This window comes from Sinocyclocheilus anshuiensis, unplaced genomic scaffold, assembly GCF_001515605.1.
Source record: "Sinocyclocheilus anshuiensis isolate Anshui unplaced genomic scaffold, SAMN03320099.WGS_v1.1 scaffold223, whole genome shotgun sequence".
Lineage (NCBI taxonomy): Eukaryota > Metazoa > Chordata > Actinopteri > Cypriniformes > Cyprinidae > Sinocyclocheilus > Sinocyclocheilus anshuiensis.
Genome location: NW_015548214.1, coordinates 70,229 through 90,996, shown reverse-complemented (window position 1 = coordinate 90,996; position 20,768 = coordinate 70,229). Strand labels below are relative to the sequence as shown.

General features: G+C 36.5%; 2 protein-coding genes and 1 long non-coding RNA gene across 6 annotated transcripts; 1 reads left to right on the top strand and 2 right to left on the bottom strand.

The window, feature by feature from the left end:
- Positions 1–382: 382 nt before the first annotated feature.
- On the bottom strand, positions 383–5,578 carry LOC107653827 (serine/threonine-protein kinase 3). Its single transcript, XM_016440671.1, has 11 exons — positions 5,406–5,578; positions 5,051–5,131; positions 4,838–4,966; positions 4,627–4,741; positions 4,382–4,546; positions 3,066–3,233; positions 2,844–2,981; positions 2,565–2,690; positions 2,287–2,485; positions 2,029–2,201; positions 383–1,941 (listed from the first exon to the last, which is right to left on the bottom strand). The coding sequence occupies exons 1-11, from the start codon at positions 5,426–5,428 to the stop codon at positions 1,783–1,785; spliced, it is 1,476 nt and encodes a 491-aa protein (XP_016296157.1). The 5' UTR covers positions 5,429–5,578; the 3' UTR covers positions 383–1,782.
- Positions 5,579–7,322: 1,744 nt separating this feature from the next.
- LOC107653825 (cytosolic 5'-nucleotidase 1A-like) lies at positions 7,323–19,959 on the top strand. Of its 4 annotated transcripts, XM_016440669.1 has the most exons (8): positions 7,768–7,783; positions 7,932–7,939; positions 10,116–10,160; positions 13,125–13,292; positions 14,231–14,360; positions 16,895–17,017; positions 17,816–18,000; positions 18,999–19,959. In XM_016440669.1, coding segments are annotated over exons 1-8 (1,017 nt in total). In that variant the 5' UTR covers positions 7,768–7,782; the 3' UTR covers positions 19,356–19,959. The 4 variants fall into 4 exon arrangements, with proteins under 4 accessions (XP_016296153.1, XP_016296154.1, XP_016296155.1 ...); XM_016440667.1 differs by lacking the exon at positions 7,932–7,939 and having other exon boundaries at positions 7,323–7,783; XM_016440668.1 differs by lacking the exons at positions 7,932–7,939; positions 10,116–10,160 and having other exon boundaries at positions 7,324–7,783.
- Positions 14,896–16,634, bottom strand: LOC107653826 (uncharacterized). Its single transcript, XR_001630270.1, has 3 exons — positions 15,988–16,634; positions 15,550–15,881; positions 14,896–14,907 (listed from the first exon to the last, which is right to left on the bottom strand). It is a non-coding gene; the product is annotated as an uncharacterized LOC107653826 (long non-coding RNA).
- Positions 19,960–20,768: the final 809 nt, after the last annotated feature.

Genomic DNA, 20,768 nt, shown 5'->3' with positions numbered 1-20,768 from the left:
TTTAATTATCTTCATTTTTTTATGGTTTGTAGGCCTAAATGTAATTTTATAAATAGTAGCTTAATTATTGTAGTTTTTAAAGTGTTCATAGTTTAAATAAATGGCTTGTAGTATAGTATAAAAACAAGTATAATGCTTTTTCAACTGAAAAAAAAAAAAGTTATTTTGAAATTATAGTGGCATTTGCTCTCAAAACGAATTTCTAATTGAAAAAATATTTTGGAGCTGAGAAAAACTAGAACATTTTATTAATTTTGTTGTACTCAATTTAAATGTTCCTTTTGTTTCCAGGTTTGTCTGTGTACTTTATAGTGTTTTAACAGTGTTCCCCATATATTTAACAATATTAAAAAATACTGTTGGTAAATAAGTCCACATAGGGTTCAAGGAGACAAGTAACAGACCTTTATTCAAAAACTCTAGGCAGAGTGCAAAAAAATAACATACATTATGAATAATACACAATAAATTAGAGTGTTCAGTAAAAATGTGCCTATATAAATGTCAGAGTATGAAATAAAACTGATATAACTCACAACTGCAGGTAATGTAAGGCATTGTAATGTTCCTAACTATTTTATGAATAAGCTTTTGTAAAAAAAGAAAAATCATTAGCAGACTATACTTCAAACCAACTCAGATTTATAGACTTCATCAGTCCACAATCAGGGCATACACATTGCGAGAGTCATTTTAATGTCTATTTAAAACAACTCATCCTTCTCTGAAAAGATTCAGCAACTGGTTTAGGTCATTCACATTACTGGCATTGTTACATTACTATGTCCTTGAGTTGCTGTATTGCTCTTGGTAGGTATGGAGAGACTCAATAGGCCTAGTAATGATGGTACCATTACCATAATGAGAAACACAAAATCACTGCATTGAAATGACCAAAAAGACCAGAAGAAAGAGAGACAGTTCAAAGCCGAGCAACCCCTGAGATAAAGTTTTCACTTCCTCACACAAATATTTGCCACAAGTTATCAAGAAGCCAGTGGCAGTGAAGAGAACATAGGGAAGACGTCACACAGAAACATTCAGAAACCGAGAAAGTGACATTCAACATAAATAAGCCATGCATATTTACAAAGCTGTGGACAGATGTTTCAAACCCTACTTTGTGCTGACGAGGAATTTTGATGGGATTGGAAGCATAGCTGCAGGAATGGTCTCGTTTCTCTCTAAATTAATACCAGTAAAGATGACAAACAAAACTGTGGCATCTCTACTGTAACATGGTCCCATATTAGCAGAATACTAACATATAGCTTGGTGATGCAAACTTCAGAGGGTTATCAAGCGCTCGAAGGCATTCTCTACTTTTGATTGTCTTTGGTTTAGTAATCCATTTACACCTAAAAAATGACTTTGCAGAAGTCCAACCAGCATTTCTTATGAATTCAGCCAGAAAACTTCACATTTTCAGAGTAATTTTTGCCTTGGATTCATATATAGTATTAAGAAAGTATAAACCACAGATATAGAGATGGCTGAATTTGATTTTGAAAGCTAGAGAAAAGCCTAAACTTCATAATATAGGGTGAGACTGGTTAAGATTGTGAATAATTTGTTCAGTTTAGAATGAACTCTTAATATTGTGAATTTGAATTCAAAAAGAAAAAAGAAAATAGTAATTTTATGTTTTATACATCCACTGGGACCTTCAAATGTACAAATAGCAGGAGTCTAGAATAAGATGCATCAGTACAAAGATTGAACATAGGAGGGGACATAAGATCTGGCCAGCCAGCTTTGAAGCTTCAGCATCTGTGAAGTCGGTTAGAAGTTCTGCTGCCGGCGTTTCTTCGCATCCATGGCATCAAGAATGGGTTGCCTCTTGGCCGTGTAGCGCTGCCGCAGATCTTCAATCTCTCGCTCCATCATGGGGTCCAGAGCAGAAAGGCGCATCTGGAGCTCCTCAAAATCAAGGTTTTTCAGCTTCACAGACCGAAAAAAAACAGTGAATCATTTAATTCAGCTTAATGCATAAACAACGAATCAAAAGAACGCCATAAGAGCACTTACAAAATCAAAATCTCCATCTTGCGGAACTTTCCAATTATCAGGAAAAGCGGTCTTGGAAATTAAGCACGGGTCCTGTTGGTTGTGATTGTAACCCTCTTGTGCTTTATTTGAGTCTTGTTTGTCAAAGTAGTCCATGAAGGATGGACGCTGAATTTGCTGAGATGTAGGATTTCCTATTTAGAGGAAAACACATCAGATTAAACATTTCTCAAAGCAGCACAAAAGTGTTAATGTAAAGAAAAAGACATAAATGCTCACTCCTCATCGAGCCGAGATCTTCCTCATCTTCATCATCGCTGTTGATCACCATGGTTCCCAGGTCAGACTCCAGCATGGTGCCGCCATGCTCGATCATGGTCTGAGCACCGTCGCTCATAGTGCCGGTGGCTCTCATGGTGCCAGCGCTCTCTGAACTAGACTTCACCATGGTGTGGGAATCCACTTCCACTTCCTCGTCCTGCACAATTCAGTCACATACGACATCAGCTAAAACACACACTGTACAACTAATATGCAACGTTGGTGAATTATCTCACAGAGTTCTCGTCATCCTCCTCCAGCTCTCTCTGCTGCTCCTGTTGTCTCTTGGCCTTCATCTCCATGGCCTCTGTGATCAGGTCTCGCAGGATGGTCACCGGCTTAGCACTGATTATAAATGGATGCTGCAGAATAGACAATGAAAAGCATACCAGATGTTTATTTTCACGACTTGGATGGAAAAAAATAAAAATAAAATAAAATAGAGAATGAATAAATAACTGTATGAATCAGAGACAGGAACTAGTAGTTAGCAATATTTTTGGCTCTTCCTATACCTGCAGCAGTTGAGTGGCTGTCGCTCTCTGCTCTGGGTTCTTCACCAGACATTTCTTCACAAAATCTGTGAATTCGTCACTCCACAGCTCTGGCTTGCGGAAAGTGGGTGGAGGGTTTGTGGGGATCATAAAAATAGCCTGATGACACAAAGAGACAAAACAAGACACCATCACCAACCAGTTTCTTGTCAAAATTGCGCATCAAGGACTTGTTCCACTCACTCTCATTGGATGAATGTCTGCATAAGGAGGCTTTCCTTCGGCCATTTCTATGGATGTGATGCCGAGAGACCAGATATCTGCCACGCAGTTGTAGCCGATCTCCTGGATTACTTCAGGGGCCATCCAGAAGGGTGTTCCTATAACGGTGTTTCTCTTCGCCATTGTGTCCTTTTGTGGTCATTATAAAAAAAACACGATTAGTTCGTTGAAACATGATATACACGACCAGTTTGGATATACTTGACCGAAATTGATCTTATATGATCATGGCTGAGAGAAATTGGATTTGGATGCTTACACTTAAATGCTTATACATTTTATGTAAATGATATATAAATAATTTATATATTATTATTTGTGTTTTTACAAAACGAAAATGTAATTTTTTAAATGGATAATTTGGACTCAATAATAAAGAAAAAGTGAGGCGTTTTTTGAAGAAGCTAAAAATACTACATTTATTTGTTTAAAACAATAAAATTCCCACACTTCCATGTTCAATTTATGTACTTTTCACAATACATATAATTTCAAAGCTATGGAATTACACTTTAATAATTTTTATTGTTTTTTTTATTATTCAACAAATAATGAAAAAAAAACAGACAAACAAGCAAAAAGTTCTGGATGTTTTATATTTGAATGACTTTACTATTATTCTAAAATATGGAAACTTTTAATAAAAATGTTGAGTAATGTTCAAACCTTTAACTAGTAGTTACTGCAAGTTCTACATTAAACTAGGGATGCGCCGATCCGATATTCATATCGGGTATCGGCTCCGATAGTGCCATTTTTCTCGAATCGGGTATCGGTCAGAGAGAGCTGTGCGAATTATTCTGTGTTACTTCTGAAGCCATACGATAGCTTAATGTGAGCTACATATGAATATTTAAGTCTTTACATTAAAGTTCACACAAACTCTTTTCTCCGCTGGAGCTGTCAGTCATTCGTTCAGCCTTTAAACCCTGGTCGCGTTCGGTTACAGCAGTCAGTTCGGTAAATCTCTCTCCACGATCATTCTTTGTTCCCATTATACTTGATTTGTAAATACAGGTTTATGATTTTGCAAAAAGGACTTTTATCTTCTTGCCGGAGTTTAATGAGTCTGTATCTAGTAGATTGTGAAAGAATGATTATCAGTTCCACACACAGAGATATATAAATTCTACATTTATTTAAATGAGGGAAAAAAACTTCACTGGTATCGGATCGGTATCAGTCAATACCGAACCCTAGGTATCGGAATCGGTATCGGAGGAGAAAAAGGCGGATCGGAGCATCCCTACATTAAACCAGATAGTTTTAACACTCACAGTAAGTTGTCCAGCCACTCCGAAATCAGCTAGTTTAGCATGGCCTTCTGTGTTGAGGAGAATATTCCCTGCTTTGATGTCCCTGTGGATTTTCCTCATGAAATGGAGATACTCCAGACCTTTCAAGGTGGATTTGAGGACTGTGGCGATCTCATCCTCGGTGAGCTTGCCAAGAGAAAAAAAAATTGTGTAATTAACCATGTGTTGAAGCTGTATAGTGAATTTATAGTTGTATTTTTATTTACCGTTTTGTTGCGCAGTCTGATGATATCAGACACAGATCCAGCGCCACAGTACTCCATCACAATCCACAGATCTGTGTTCTTGAAATAGCTGCCATAGTACTTCACTACATAAGGACTGTTAAAAAAATTGCAGTGTTGGGAAATGTTTCATATAGGGCCAATAATTTTATTAATAAAATGTTACTTATTATTCATGAATGGGCTGTTTTACCTGTCACATTGCTGCATTATGGAGATCTCTTTGATGATCTCCTGCAGGTCTGATTCGACAGGAACCTGTTTAATGGCCACAACCTGGCCTGATTCCTTGTGAATGGCTTTAAAAACACTGCCATATGATCTGAACCAAAAAGCATTCATTGTGTGAAATTCTTATTCAAGATTTATCCATTCAACATCACTTAAGTATACTGTTAATACACACCCTTCTCCAAGCTTTTCAAGGACATCAAACACTTCCTCTGGCTGTTTGGTAAGACTGTCTTCACTGAGTTTCTTCAGCTTACTGTCATGAATAAACACAATCGTAGTTTATTTAACGCATACAACGCCATGGTTCCAGACAGCAGAAGTTAAAATGTGACCTAAACTTATATATACACCAATAAAAATAACAACAACTGGTCTTGTAGATAGTTAATTACGAACATTAAGATATTAACCCAAAAATCTATTCTAATTCGTTGACTGATCTGCAGTTTCATTTTGGTAAGTAAGACGAGGCCTGTAAATATTAGCCTGACTGATAGCTGGTTAGCCGAGCTGATCTTTTCACTTACTTTTTGGGCACCGAATGCTCCATTTTTTGTTATTCTAATGAACAGGTAATTTCCGATTAATTTCAAACACTTTGTTTGCTCAAAAATTAAGGATTCAGGCAATAACGCATGTTTTGTTTGGGCTTTCAGGAAGCACTATCTGTCTTTCCGTGCCGCCGCTAACAACGATGTAAAGCGTCTTCTTCTTCTTCTTCTTCTTCTGGTGTTTTATGGCGGTTTGGCAAACCAGCGAAAGAGGTGCATTACCGCCACCTACTGATCTGGAGTGTGGAGTGTGCATAGATTTGGAAGAAAGAAATACAGAAAAGGAAAAAAAAAAAACGATATTCTATCTATTGTTCCTGTGTTTTTCAGGTATTTAAACATATTTTCTTGCACTCTTGATTGCCTCGACCCATTTCCTAACAATACTTTTAAAGAAATATTATCAACTCCCAGCCATCCTAATTCTTGAATTAATTGAAATCTCTCCCTTTCATATGCAGAACACTCAACAATAATATGTTTCACTGTTTCTAATTCTCCACATTTGTCACACTTTCCCGATTCATGCTTACCTATTTTATAAAGACTATAGTTTAATGCTGTATGTCCGATTCTTAGTCTTGATAAGATACGATGTAAAGCTAGCTGACGTGTGGGATTTTCCACGACAAACGGCACTTCAAAATAAAAGTCCTACGATATATATATATATATATATAGTACTAAATATACTATATATATTCTCAGTGAGGGTGCAATAATGAAGACTCTCATTTACAGTGTTTAAGCAGAAAATAAATCGTACATCTGCATTAACATCATGAATCGATTCAAAAGCCACTTTGAGAGGTTCAGTGGATTTCATTTAGTTTCATATCATATTTATAAAGCATGACTATAATTAAAACATATAAAACATTTAAAACATATAAAACACGAGTCTCCTCTTCGCTTGTTCCTATGGGGAGAAATGTGGCTGGAGTAGGCAGATTCAAACATATAATAGTGTTCAGTTAGTACAATTAGTTACTTCCAGTTCTTTGCTATGATTGGCAGAGCAGTGTTTCAGAGTAGCCTACAACACTGGGCCATTTCACTTATCACTCCACTTGTTCACAAACCAGAAGCGGTACATAGAGAGCGAGGAGCAGAATTTGCCTAGAGTTGGTTTGTCCCCTAAATTGGGAAATGGAAAGCCCAGAGTGATTCTGTACATGAATGATTACACAGCACTTTGAATGGGAAGGGGAAATCTATCTCCGCACCACTAATATGCTGTGCCAGACTAGCTTTCTGTCTGCGAGTTGCTTGGTGACACACAAAACTTGTAGGAAATATACAGACTAACTAGCCAAAACTTACATTACCTAATATTATATAAAAGCAATATTACACTGCAATGCTGAATGTCTAGATGTCATACTTAAACTGCTATTGTGGAATCCTTGAGAATGAGAATATATTTCTTTCTTCACCCAGAAGAAGGCAGCCTACCACTGGACAGTGTGGACAGTTTGTCACTCCTGGCCCCAGGGCTACTGTCAGGGCTCCAACTAAACAGCCAATCCCTGGCGAGATTTTGCATTGGGTCGAAGTGCTGCCTAGCAACTGATCATTGGGTAATGGGCTGTTTCACCCCATTACAATGGCATTAAGGGGATAGCGAGGAGAAAAAACAGAGCAGTCTATCTATCTATCTATCTATCTATCTATCTATCTGTCTATCTGTCTATCTGTCTGTCTGTCTGTCTGTCTGTCTGTCTGTCTGTATGTGTCTGTGGGGATGGACCAGTAAGAACAGCTGTCAGGGAAGCCCGTTATTCATTGGCTGCAAGATGCTGATCCAATCAGAATATTATATTTTGAGAGAGGGAGAGCACATGCAGATAGATTAGAGCAGGGAATAGAGGGAAAGGGAGGAAGGTGTCATGTGCATGAGTGAGGGATGAGTAGGAAGGGAGGGAAAGAAAGAGAGAAGGGGCCAGATATGAACACATACCACATCACAGTAGTAGATTGCAGGCACAGCGTCAGAGCAGAGAGGATATAGCCGCATAGAACCAAAGCCAGCACTATCATTAGACACTGAATCAGGAGTATAGCATTGGATACCAGCTGTACCGTGCTACCTAAAGCTGGAGACATACACTGTGTGTGGAAGAGAGGCTGTACATGTATACAGAGAGAACAGCACAGCGTGATACAGCCCTGGATAAGTGTGTCGTTAATGAGAAGAGTTGGGGAGAATGAGTCTTGACCCTGTTCAGGTCATGAAGGGGCAAGACCCCTTGCCCAAAACCTGCCCGTCAGCTTCAAACGGTGATAGCAAAGCATCCTGGGACGACAACAAGGATATCCATGAAAATGTGGGTTCTACAAAGAAGCCCAAACCAGTAAGTGTCCCATTTGTGATTTCAGTGTTTCACATTCAGTTTGTGCATCATATTTGCATAGATAACTCTACAACATTAATTGTGATGTGATTTTTCCTATCGCTTCTGTCCTTTTTCTGGTGAGGTCACACTTTTGCTGGCTATTTAGTGCGTGAAGTGTGTACATACATTAGTGCACGTATTTCAGCGCCCACTTTTAAAGCAGTCAGTTTTCCAGACGCATTTCCAGTCACTTTCCCCTCATAGTGACCTGTAGCTTGTCAGAACAGCATAATTACATGAAATATAATTACAAAAACATAAAGAGGAGCATAGCCTTTTATGTTGTGATGCCTGCTGTGGTGTCTGTGTTTGTAAAACAGAAACAGAACAGGTTTAATGGGACAGGAGGGGGGGTGATAGCACTATTAGGTAACAGTACTAATGTAAGGAGATAATGCCATCAGAGGTACAGCAGGTCCAGCTCATTTTAAGTCGTCCACTGCTTATTTAGACTCTGCTAACACCACCGTAAAGATATCGAAATGCCATATGTCATATGTTGTGGCGAATAAAATAGTGACATTGCCTCCAAGGGCAGAGCTTTATAATAAGAGATTTTGTCTGGCCTAGTGCATTTGTTTTGTATCTTAGAGAACTTTACACGTCTTATTAAATACACTTTGGATGGCACAGTCATTTTAACAGACATAAAATCAGCTCAGTGTGTGCAACAGGCAGCTGGTCAACACCATGTGGATAATTCCCTTCTCTGCCATAGCCTTTAGCTCTATACACACTCTAAGCATCACTGGCCTTTTCCAGACCTATTAATAACCTGCAATGCCGTTCTCCTCTTTGTTATACTCTTGTATTCTCCCGTTTCCAACACTTGCACGGCTTGCCCCTGACTGACCCAGAAGTGATTCCTGGTTCCTGTTCCCAGCATTGTCTAGTAGTTCACCTAGTTAGTGGGTATAGATAGTCACCAGCCCATACACTTTGACCTGTATGAACACACATTAGCCAAGTAAAATATCTTATATGAGTGGGTGATTTTTTTTTTGTACAGACACATACCTTATAGTCTTGAATACAAAAAAGCAATTGAATATTTTCAGCAATATTGACCAGAGAGGCATTACAGCTCATTTACTGCATATACACTAGTTGTCAAGTTGTCTATGGGAACCTGAATTAGCTACATATAAATGATAATATACAAACATATACATTTAAATATTTACATTTATTTGGTTAAGTAATAAATGTTGTAAAACAGACACTACTATTCAAAAGTGTGGAGTCAGTAAGATGTTTCCTTTCTGAAAGAAATTCATACTTTTATTCAGCAAGGATGCATTAATTTGATCAAAAGTGACAGTAAAGACTTTTACATTGTTAGGTAAAAAATCTTATTCATTCAAATATATTTTATTCTTTTGAACTTTCTATTAAATACATAGATTAAATAAAATAATCTTGAATAAACATTGAATAAATAATAATAAGAAATATTTCCTGAGCAGCAAATCAGCATATTAGAATGATTTCTGAAGGATCAAGTGACACTGAAGACTGGAGTAATGATGCTGTGAATTATTATAGAAAACAGTTGTTTTAAACTGTAGTAATGTTCAGTTTTCTATCAACTGGTCTTTATTGTGAAAGTTTCCAAATACAAATGGACAATTGCTCCTATTTTATGAGACAACAAAACAACATTTTTGAAGAGGGATGGTAACTTTCTATACCCACTTCATATTTTGAAGGAGTAACCACAGTGTAAAGGAGCAGAGCTGGAGTTTCAGTTTCTGCTTGGTCAAAGGAAAAGAAAACACAGAGTTTACTTCGTTTATTTACCGGGAGATGATTTCCTGAGATGAGCTGCTACTAAAACTCAATCTTGAACCCTCCGTGGTGTCTGTAACTGTATCTGTGACAGTAAGAAGTGTCTCTAAATCGAGAGTTTGAACCATGAATAACACTGCATGCTACTGAGCAAGCTTTTTCAAGCACACGGTTTATATAACACATCCCCACAGGAGAGCTAAACCCCTCTATAAGAACATCAGAATATCACTTACCCATGATTCTTAGTGAAATACAGTGTTATTTACTGAATCAGAAGCAAATTTTCCAATATTGTTGTTGGTCACTATGATAGGATTGTTTGGTGGTTCGTTTCTCAACAAGGCTCGTCTGTTGTATTCGCTTTCCACCGGTGTTTTCCTATTTATTTCATGACAATCTCATCCATTCAGAAAATAAATATATTGTGATATGCATTACATCACGGGCAAATCTGTAAACCTGTGACGTGGAGGTTGATATGAAATTTTATTTTATGAAGGGACCTGTGAGACGGGCCAGGAAGGTGGAGGGAGGCATATTCTTTGTAAGTATTTTCAAAGGGTCATGCAGATTTTCATCTCTGCCGTCTCATTAACAATCTGGTCTGCTTTGCTCTACTAAACGCATGACCTTTTGACCCACAATATGGACTTACGCAAATAAACATGTTAATGCATTTTAAGAGCTCAGTTTGATGGTGCTTTTAGTACATTTGACAGGTTTTTTAAATCACATTACTGGGTGCAAAGAAAATTCATTTCAAAATCCTTGTTTTTCAGTAGATATATTAGTGTGTCTGGCAGTGGGGTTTAACTAAAGGCAAGAGATGTATACCTTTAAGTTTTGATGTGCCTGTGCAATGCATTCAACATTTTTTGCTGTATGCATTAAAAATTGTGATTTCTTGTGATTGACCACACATGAAAGACAGAAAATGTTAGAATGAAAAAGTAGAATAAGTAGTATAACCATAATATCACACACAGTGGTGTCTAAAAATCTAAGACTAAGAGTGAAGTGAAAATCATTTTTAATGCATTTCTTATCACACACACGCGCGCATGCACACATATAAATGTACAGTATATAATTATAGAAATTATATACTTATGCAATCAGAAACATTAACATGAATTTCCCAAATTTACGAATTTGTTTAGTGACTTATAATGCAGAATACAAATTTGAATATAAACGTTTGAAAAAAAAATGCAATATATTATTTTTCACTAAAACATGGTCTATAGTAGCGGTTCTAAACTTTTTGGATTTCATGGCCCCACTTGTCAAAGACAATATTCGAAGACCTCCCAAGGTATTTCTGGTACTTCTATAATTTAATTTTATTTTATTTTTTAAAAGATTTTAACAAGTTCTATGACTTTTCCAGGCCCAGAAATCACACTTTTAAAGTTCTCACATATAATTATTATTATTTTTTTTGGCCTAGTGGCCCCAGGCCCTGTTTGCGAACCACTGGTCTTTAGGACACGTCAGACTCTTTCCTTTCTTTTCTTTTTTTCTTTAATTACTTTTTTTAAACAAATTTTTTTCCCCTAAAACACCCTAATTGTTTGCATATTCTCAACTTTTTCCACATAACATTAACTCATTTGTTTCTCTGTGTTTTGCCTTTATGTTTCTGTTTGATTCAGAAAACTCTAATATCTGCAGGTAAAATATCACTTATAGCTGGTAAGTGGGCACCAAAGTTGCAATTTAAACAATTAAGAGAGATACTAAACAGCAGGTCAATGTTCACTTAAAGGGCTTTTAGAGTAAATGTTCCCTCTATCAATGTGCTGAATAGTTAAATTCTGGCCCCACTGCCCCAACAGCTTATCCACTCTCATTTCCTGGTAATGTCTCATTTCCACAACCACCTGAAATACCTAACCTTATCATCAAAAAATGTTCCAGTCCTGATCAAATCTCTCAGGATCTCCTAGCATGAGCGAGAGATGCGACACGGCTCATCTGGAATGGCGAATCGGTCTCGGTTCTTTGGGGAGAGAGACTTTTAACTCATCACAGGTCAATTTACACAAGCTTGTCCTTTTCCCATAACCCCCCAGGCAGTACACCTGGAGGGGTTACTCCAGGGGCTGGAGGGTTGTCGCCCGGTTGAGGGCGTGTTGAACAGCACGCACAGTGGTCTGGCTGCGTCATGCGGTAGCCCCTTTCCAAAATTAACTAGCCCTGCTCTTCCTGGTGGTTTCCTGTGACATATTGAGCAGCCATCAGCCAGCTGATGTGTGGCCATGTGACTCATAAGCACTGTACATGTTTTATGCTCTGCTCCTGGGAATCACATTACCAACTACACCACCTGATACATCACCAGCATGTATGAAACTTTACTTGGAAATTAATTTTAGTTTGATCACTGGATCACTCTCATTGGTCTGTGTGGCAGCATATGAAATATTGACTGAATAATCAAATTTGGGAATAGAGCTATTGTGATGATAATCTCAAATTATCCGGTCCTGTCCGATCTACTCTTAAACCAGAGATCCTTTTCATTAATCATGCTATTCTTGCCTTAATTCTCACCTAAAGAGATAATCTGTAATGTCGCATGATTGCTTGCTGTGTGTGGATGACTATTGCATTTCATATTGTTCTTTCAACTGCTTTATGCACTCCACAAAATTTCAATCTTGCCAGCTCTTTTTAAAGGGATAGTTCACCCAAAAATGGCAATAATTGTCATAATTTTATAACAAGTGGTCAATATGACTTCTGGGCTATATTTATGCCATCTGAAGTCATGCCAAACCCTAGTGACATTGTTATTTAATAATTTCTCCTTTCATGTGTGCATATCATGTATATATATATATATATATATATATTCACATGTGGTGCATTAAAGGGATTGTTCACCCAAACAAAAAGAGGAAGTTGAGTTAATGATGACAGAACTTTCATTCTACAGTTTGAACTTTTAATATGTTTTGTCAGGTTTGAAATCAATGATGCCAAATGTTATTGGTTCTTATATTGAACAGTGTTGTTATTGTTCACCAATAAAAATATTAAAAACCAGTAAAACTATAAAAAATATTTTTTGTTAATTGAAATAAAGCTCAAACAAACAAACAAAATATTAGATGAAAAACAAACTTGAAAAAACGTAAATGAAAATTTTAAATTTAAATACTAAAATTATTAAAGTACTAATAGTATATAAATAATACTAAAATAACCATATTCTTATATTGCATTGCAATATGCAAGATTTAAATGAGCATATTCAGATCACACAAATGGAATTTGAGAGTTATAGTGGAGAGGAAGATTATTATTTGGAAGTTTACATTTCAGTCTATTTGTCACATGGAGCTATCATGTGACTTCAGAAAACTTTAGCGAATAAGTCATACAGGCCACTTTTATGAAATCAGTGCACATGCCAACCAGGAACCAGGTACTCTGTACTTGTCTGTTATATGCTCAAAATTGGTGATGAATGCCTCATAGATCTTTCACTATCCCTATTCAGCCCAAACCAGAGAACGCGGTCACCATTGCTGTGTCGTCGAGGGTTCTGTTCCGCACAGAGAAAGAGCAGAAGGTGTTTGAGCAGAAGGGAATAGAGGAGTACCTCAGGTATCAGGTGGAGCACGAAAATGAGCCCTTTGCTCCTGGCCCAGCATTCCCATTTGTTAAGGTAATAATGCACAATGATATTTGAAGACTGAAAAATACAATGCATTATCAAGTTATAAGTTATTTTTTTAAACAAATACTAGAGCATTGCCTTAAAGGAATAGTTCATCCAAAAATGAAAATTTGCTGAAAATTTACCCTCAGTCCATCCAAGATGTAGATGAGTTTGTTTCCTCATCGGAACAGATTTGGAGAAATGTAGCATTACATCACTTGCTCACCAATGGATCCTCTGCAGTGAATGGGTGCCGTCAGATGAGTTCAAACAAATGATAAATAATCACAATAATCCACAAGTAATCCACTCCAGTCCAATTAATCAGTTAACATCTTGTGAAGTGAAAAGCTGCATGTTTGTAAGAAACAAATCCATCATTAAGATGCTTTAACTTTAAACAGTCACTTCTGGCCAAAATATGAGTCCATAATCCATAATAACACTTCAAAAACAGTGCAAAAAGTCCATCCCCTGTTGTCCTCTCACATCAAAATCCACATATTTGTTTAGAATGGCTTTGAGCTGTTGTCGCTTGTATGCTTGATTGGTGCATATTTATCTCCTGATTCAGACAAGATGACTGATTTTAGGCAGAATCAATGGTTTGAAGTAAAAAAAAAACCTTAATGATGAATTTTGTTTATTACAAACCCAAAGCTTGTACACTTGATTACTTGTGAATTATTGTGATGTTTTTGTCAGCTGTTTGGACTCTCTTTCTCTTGCTATGCAAGTGATGTAATGCTAAATTTCTCCAAATCTTTTCTGATGAACAAACAAACTCATCTACATCTTGGATGGCCTGAGGGTAAGTACATTTTCAGCAAATTTAGATTTTTGGGTGAACTATTCCTTTAATAGTATTGACTGCTCACCCCGTAATCAACTGCCTACAATATAGCTTCATTTGATTAGACACATTATTTTGTGTGTTTTCTCAGGCACTGGAAGCAGTAAATAGCCAGTTGCGGAAGCTCTATCCAGATAGCGAGGAGCTTTTTGACATTGTGCTAGTAACCTACAACCATGCTCATGTAGGCATCAGACTCATCAACACCATCAACTACCACAGTAAGTATATTGCTGACCTTCCAGTAATCTGGATTTATACTTTCCATAAAGATGTACATGGTCAGAAAGGTCCATTCTTGTAAACACGATGCTATCCTTGGGTGATCAATGTTGACAAAGAATGATAATTATTAAAGGGATAGTTCACCCAAAAATGAAAACTGTCATCATTTACTCATTTTCATGTCATTCCAAACCTGTATGACTTTCATTCTTCTGTGGAACATAAAAGACTAAAAAGATTTGGTTAACAACAATCTTCAAAATATCTTCTTTTGTGTTTCACAGAAGATCATGAAGGTAAGTAAATGACGATTATTCATTTTAGAAAATTACATGCGTTTTGATATAAGGCAGTAAAATGTGAATAAAGGTAGCTCAGCATTAAATCATAAACAATAAAACAGTAAAATGTAGACTGCTATGCTATATTATTAATCAACAAGTCAAAGGCATGGGATACAAAGTAATGACAGGATTCTGAGGACACAAAACTGTAAATGCAAATGTTTTCTTAGAAGATAAATCTCCAGCTGGCCAATCATATCTTCCCACAGAGATGCATGTGACACCTCTAACCTTTGTATCACAAACCAGCCACTTCCTGCTCAGTTCCCTGCAGCGCCCCAGCTGGACTGGTTTTGATCGTTCCGGTGGCTGACTGAATAAAAAATAAACATCTCTCCATCCTTTGGCCTCTCTTTGGACAAAACAACAAATGTGCGGATATGAACTGATGTTTCAAGAAGCATTTGAAGTCAGAACTTTGTGTCCTGAACCATGAAATATGCTAGATGTTTGTTAGATGATAAACGTGAGTCTAATGCTGTAATAGTTCCAAAAGCCCATCACAGCAAGAAAAAAAAAGCAAAAATCGTACAAAAGAATACAACAAGAATGGGCCTATATATTTTTCTTTCATCTAATTCCCAATAATTATTTTGGGCTTTGAAACAAGAGCCAATCAGATCACACAAAGGATTATTTGATCTAAAATATCAAGAGTGTTGAAAATGTATCTCATGTTTCTGTGCTTATCTCACTGGGGAACATTAACCCCATTAGCTTGTAGATGCATTCGCATCACTATTATTTCATATTCATACTTTATTAAAACATAGTGTAATTATTTAGAAATAGCAATTGATAATATGAAAATGATTTTTTCTCCTGCTTTCTTTGATGTCACAGGTATTTATTTTTTACATCTCTGAACTGCATATATCTATTTATTTATTGGCTCTCAGCAATACTTGATTCTAATTGGTCAGTCACAGCATCCTCTGGTCACAGGTCACATATTTTTGTATAACAAGGCTAAACTGTATATTTTACACTGTTCCTGTCATCCAGTCTCCTATTTGGTGCTAGTTTCATGTCTCCTACTGCACTCAGCAGTTTCATTTTTTAAATGATAAAATAAATCAATAAATCATGTATTCACTTATTTGCTAAGTAGTCTTATAAGTGTAATAATGTAGCGTTATTGCAAAATTATTATCATTATCTCAAAATAAACACCTTCAGGATGATACAAGCGTCCACCACTCTACACCAGGATGCTGATGGGGGTTCATTTTGCGATAATGATCAGCTGACTGTACCTTATCCTTTACTCCTGGGAAACTTAGCTTGACATGTCATGTAAATCAAACCTGCTGCTGATGTCTTACTGAGCTGGCACCCATGCACTAATGTGTCAAAGGCTAAAAGAAGCACATTACCCCAACATTTCCCACCAGTCTAAGATTTCCATCTGTTAAACAGTTCATAAATGAGGTGTCGAAATAGTGAAATCGTCTAATTGAGAACAGTGACCCTTTAAACACTGACTGTTTAAATAACTTAAGGAAAACCTCCTTTATTTCTAACGACATTTTCCCCTCATTAAAAAGGGTTTTACAGATAAAGCTACAGCTAATACTACTTTTGATAAATGTATGTAAATGTATACCCATGTGAGAGAAAGATTCAAAACAGCTGTTTTTTACATGGAAATAAGAACGGCCATTTTGGGATCACATGACCAGCTGAATAATATTTGCTTTATCTCAGTAAATAAATTACTCATGGCTGACAGCTAATAGAGCATTTCTACAGTGGCACTGATAACTGAAAAGTTTTGTTTTTATATACTGCATCCAAACCACTAGGTGTCACTATAAACCATAGATTGCCAAATCAGCCACATTTACTGATCAATATACACTTTTTTGATCATATGTACATACCCTTTCAAAAAGTACTAACATGTACCTTTAAGGTACCTCTTTATGGGTACCTTTTGAAAGGGTACTGCCTCAGCGACAGCTTTTGTACTTTTTTCCTGAGAGTGTATTCTAAATAAAAACAGCCAAAAAAGCATTAGACTGGGTGCTGGCTATGGTAATAACTGATTAAATGTGTAATAATAGCTTGAATGCAATGTAAGTTGTTTGGATAAAAGGGTCTGCCAAATGCATAAATGTAAATGTAATAATATCTGGCTCTCATGAAATGTAAATTGCTCTTTAATATTCTTCTCTCATCCCCAGATCTATTCATTGAGCGGTTCTGCATGACAGGCGGTAGCAGCCCCATTGGGTACCTGAAAGCATGGCATACAAACTTGTATTTGTCTGCCGATACTGAAAAGGTTCAGGAAGCCCTCGCTGAAGGTTAGGACACAGTAAATATGAGATAACACATGCAACTGCCTAGTACTTCATCTTGTAGCACAGTTACATTCAGTAAATCAAAGAATAAATGTTTTTAATAAATTGAATAAAACATTTTTGTGCAACAAGCAGTGCACAAAGAGCTTACAAGAGACCTTTGATGTTATGTTAATAAATACAATATTCATGGACTCTTTCTGGCTAAATATTGTTGCGTAAAAAGTTTTTTTTTTATCAAATTGGATTCAGAAATGGTGAGTAAAAGTTATAGTATATGATGCAGAATTGGTGTGCAGTCTCATTGTCACAACACAGTATAGCAAAACCATATGAAGTGAACTTACCAAGAAACCAGTTTATCATGAACAGGTGATTTACAAACATTAGACTTGTGGTATATTAAGAGGTAACCTGTCAATGATTGTGAATTATGAAAAGTGCTAAATTACTTATTGGTCATAGTGACTCCAAAGGAATTGCTTTTGCAGTTTGCCATTTAAAGATCCTTTGAGCACATGAGCACCATACTGTCTATCGCTTTGTTCACATATTACAGTCATCATATTAATTATTGCATAAATAACTTGCATATAGTGAGTAAGCTAAATAAAACTAACTGAAGTGGGGGAAAGCATTGAACTCCACATCGATTTAACAATCCAATGACCTATTTGTTTTACTGAGGCCTAATGGGTCCTGTCCTAATGTCTTTAAAGAACACCCTTTAAATGTCATTCATCACACAGCTTTTTCCTTTAGGCTGGTGAGCTTTATCTTTTTCTTTGTGTTTTCTTACAGGGATTGCAGCAGCCACCATGTTTATGTCAGAAAAACAAATTGAGGTGTCCGAGACCCAGCTGAGAGTGGCATTTGATGGTGACGCTGTTCTTTTTTCTGATGAATCTGAGCGTATTTTTAAAGCCCACGGCCTGGACAAGTTCTTCGAGCATGAGAGGGAAAATGAAAACACATTGTTAGATCATGTATGCATTTTTATTTTTATTAGATACAGAGCAAATGCAAAATGCATGTTTAAAGGAATAGTTCACCCAAAAATGAAAATTTGCTGATAATTTACTCATGCTCATGCCATCCAAGATTTAGATGATTGTTAGATTGTTTCCTCATTGGAACAGATTTGGAGAAATGTAGCATTACATCACTTGCTCACCAATGGATCCTCTGCAGTGAATGGGTGCCGTCAGAATGAGAGTCCAAACAGCTGATAAACACATCACAATAATACACTAATCCACACAACTCCGGTCCATCAGTTAATGTCTTGTGAAGAAAAAAGCTGAATGTTTGTAAGAAACAAATCCATCATTAAGGTATTTTAACTTTAAATCATCACTTCTGTCCAAAATATTCATAATTCATAATAACACTTCCCCCAATGAAAAAGTTCATTCCCTGTTGTCTTTTCACATCAAAATCCACAGACATATTTGTTTAGAACTGTTTTGGACTGTTGAAAATGGTGCTTGATTTATGTATATTTCTCTCCTGATTCAGGCGAAACAACTAGAGAAAATATTATTTATAGAGGACTCTATTATATATAGAGGAACTTCACAAGACATTATTGGATGGATTGCTTGTGTATTATTGTGATGTGTTTATCAGCTGTTTGGACTCTCATTCTGACGGCACCCATTCACTGCAGAGGATCCATTGGTGAGCAAGTGATGTAATGCTACATTTCTCCAAATCTGTTCTGATGAAGAAACAAACTCAAATTTTCAGCAAATTTTCATTTTTGGGTGAATTATTTCTTTGTAATCCCTTAGAATTATAATTTTGGCATTGCCACTAGTGGAGTAAATAATGACACACCATCTTTAAATTAGCAGATATAATATATCAAGTTTTTATATTATATAAAGCTGAATCTCCCAACAACCGGACTGAGTGTCCTTGTCCTTCAATGTAGTTGATGCTACAACAGACATTCTGTTTAATATATCTGTCTACCTCACAGGGGCCACTGAAAGGTTTCCTGGAAGTGCTCGGGAAACTTCAGAAGAAATTCTACGCTAAAGGCCACCGTCTGGACTGTCCCATCCGCACCTACCTCGTGACGGCCCGCAGCGCAGCCAGCTCAGGCATCCGTGCCTTAAAGACTCTCCGTGCCTGGGGACTAGAGACAGATGAGGCTCTTTTCCTGGCCGGGGCACCAAAAGGCCCCATGCTGGAGAAAATACGGCCCCACATCTACTTTGATGACCAGATGTTTCACGTGGAGGGCGCTGTAGAGATGGGTGCCATTGCCGCCCATGTGCCCTATGGGATTGCACAGAAATACCCTCATAAAAAAAGCACCAATACAGGAAAATAAGAAAGAAAGGAGAAAATATGAAGAGCGACCTTCAAGTTGCAGACATTTTTATTTTGTAAACTCGGTTGTGCACTCATTGGATCAGGACCTCCGTATTCTTTTGCATTATGAATGAAATTTGACCAATGTGCCTCTGTTGAAGCACTGCAATGAACGGTTATTTTCATCTAAGCATATGTTTCTCAGAGATAGTTTGTCGAAATATACATGACATCAACTTACTGTAAAAAAGGAATGTGTGCTGCTATTCTTATTTGTAAAGTGAATATGTAAAGTGACAAAAGAAAAAGGAGTGATACTGACATGGTGATTACACAGTGTGTGTTTTGAACCGCACTGTATAATTCAGCAATGGACTGTGATGGTGTTCTTGTTTATTACTGTAGATGGTGTTGTGTGAGCAAAACTACAGTATTCTTTCATGTAATCTAATGTATATGGTCGTATATAATGGATGGAGTGTTAGTCTGTAATGTAATGTTAATAAGAAGCCATAATATTTTATGAGAAGATGAAATATACCAGAAAGCCATGAGTAGTGAATGATATATTTAAAGTGATAACTGTACTTTTTTTGTTTTCTCATCTGCATTCAATATATACTACTGTTTAAAAATTGTATTCAGCAAGGATGCATTAAATTAATCTAAAGGGACAGTATACAATAAAGAATCCTGAAAAATATGTAGCAGCTTCCACAAAAATATTAAGCAGCACGACCTTTTTCATTATTGATAATAATCAATGTTTCTTAAGCAACAAATCAGCATATTAGAATGATTTTGAAGGATCATGTGACACTGAAGACTGGAGTATGATGCTGAAAATTCAGCTTTGCATCACAGGAATAAATGATATTTTAAAATAAATCACAGTAGAAAACAGTTACTTTATATTGCAATCATGTTTTACAATATTATTGTTTTAATGTATTTTTGATCAAATAAATGCAGCCTTGATGAGCTTGATGAGAAACTTCAACATTAAAATATCTTACTAACTCCAAACTTTTGAATGATGGTGTAATATATATATTATTTATTTTTTTTTTGACAGAAAACAATTAAGTGTTGATTACTTTTGTGTCCTGTACCAAGTAGTGGACTAGCCTAATAAAATTAGCAAAGGCCGATTTACCTGTGTCCACAGGCCTCAAATAAAAACATACACACATATTCTGCAATTTACAAAGGGAAATTAATGTATGTGAAAGGGAAAGTAAAATGAATAGAAGTGGTCACATATGTCTACAGATGTCATCCAAAGAAAGAAAAATTCCCTTGCTAGTTAATTTGTAGAAACAAAACAAATAAACCATTTCTACTGAGCTTCATTACCTGCCACTCGTTCTCTCCAGATAACATTTGTCATGCAGTTAATATCATTTCTTGTTTACACATAGTCCGTAGATTG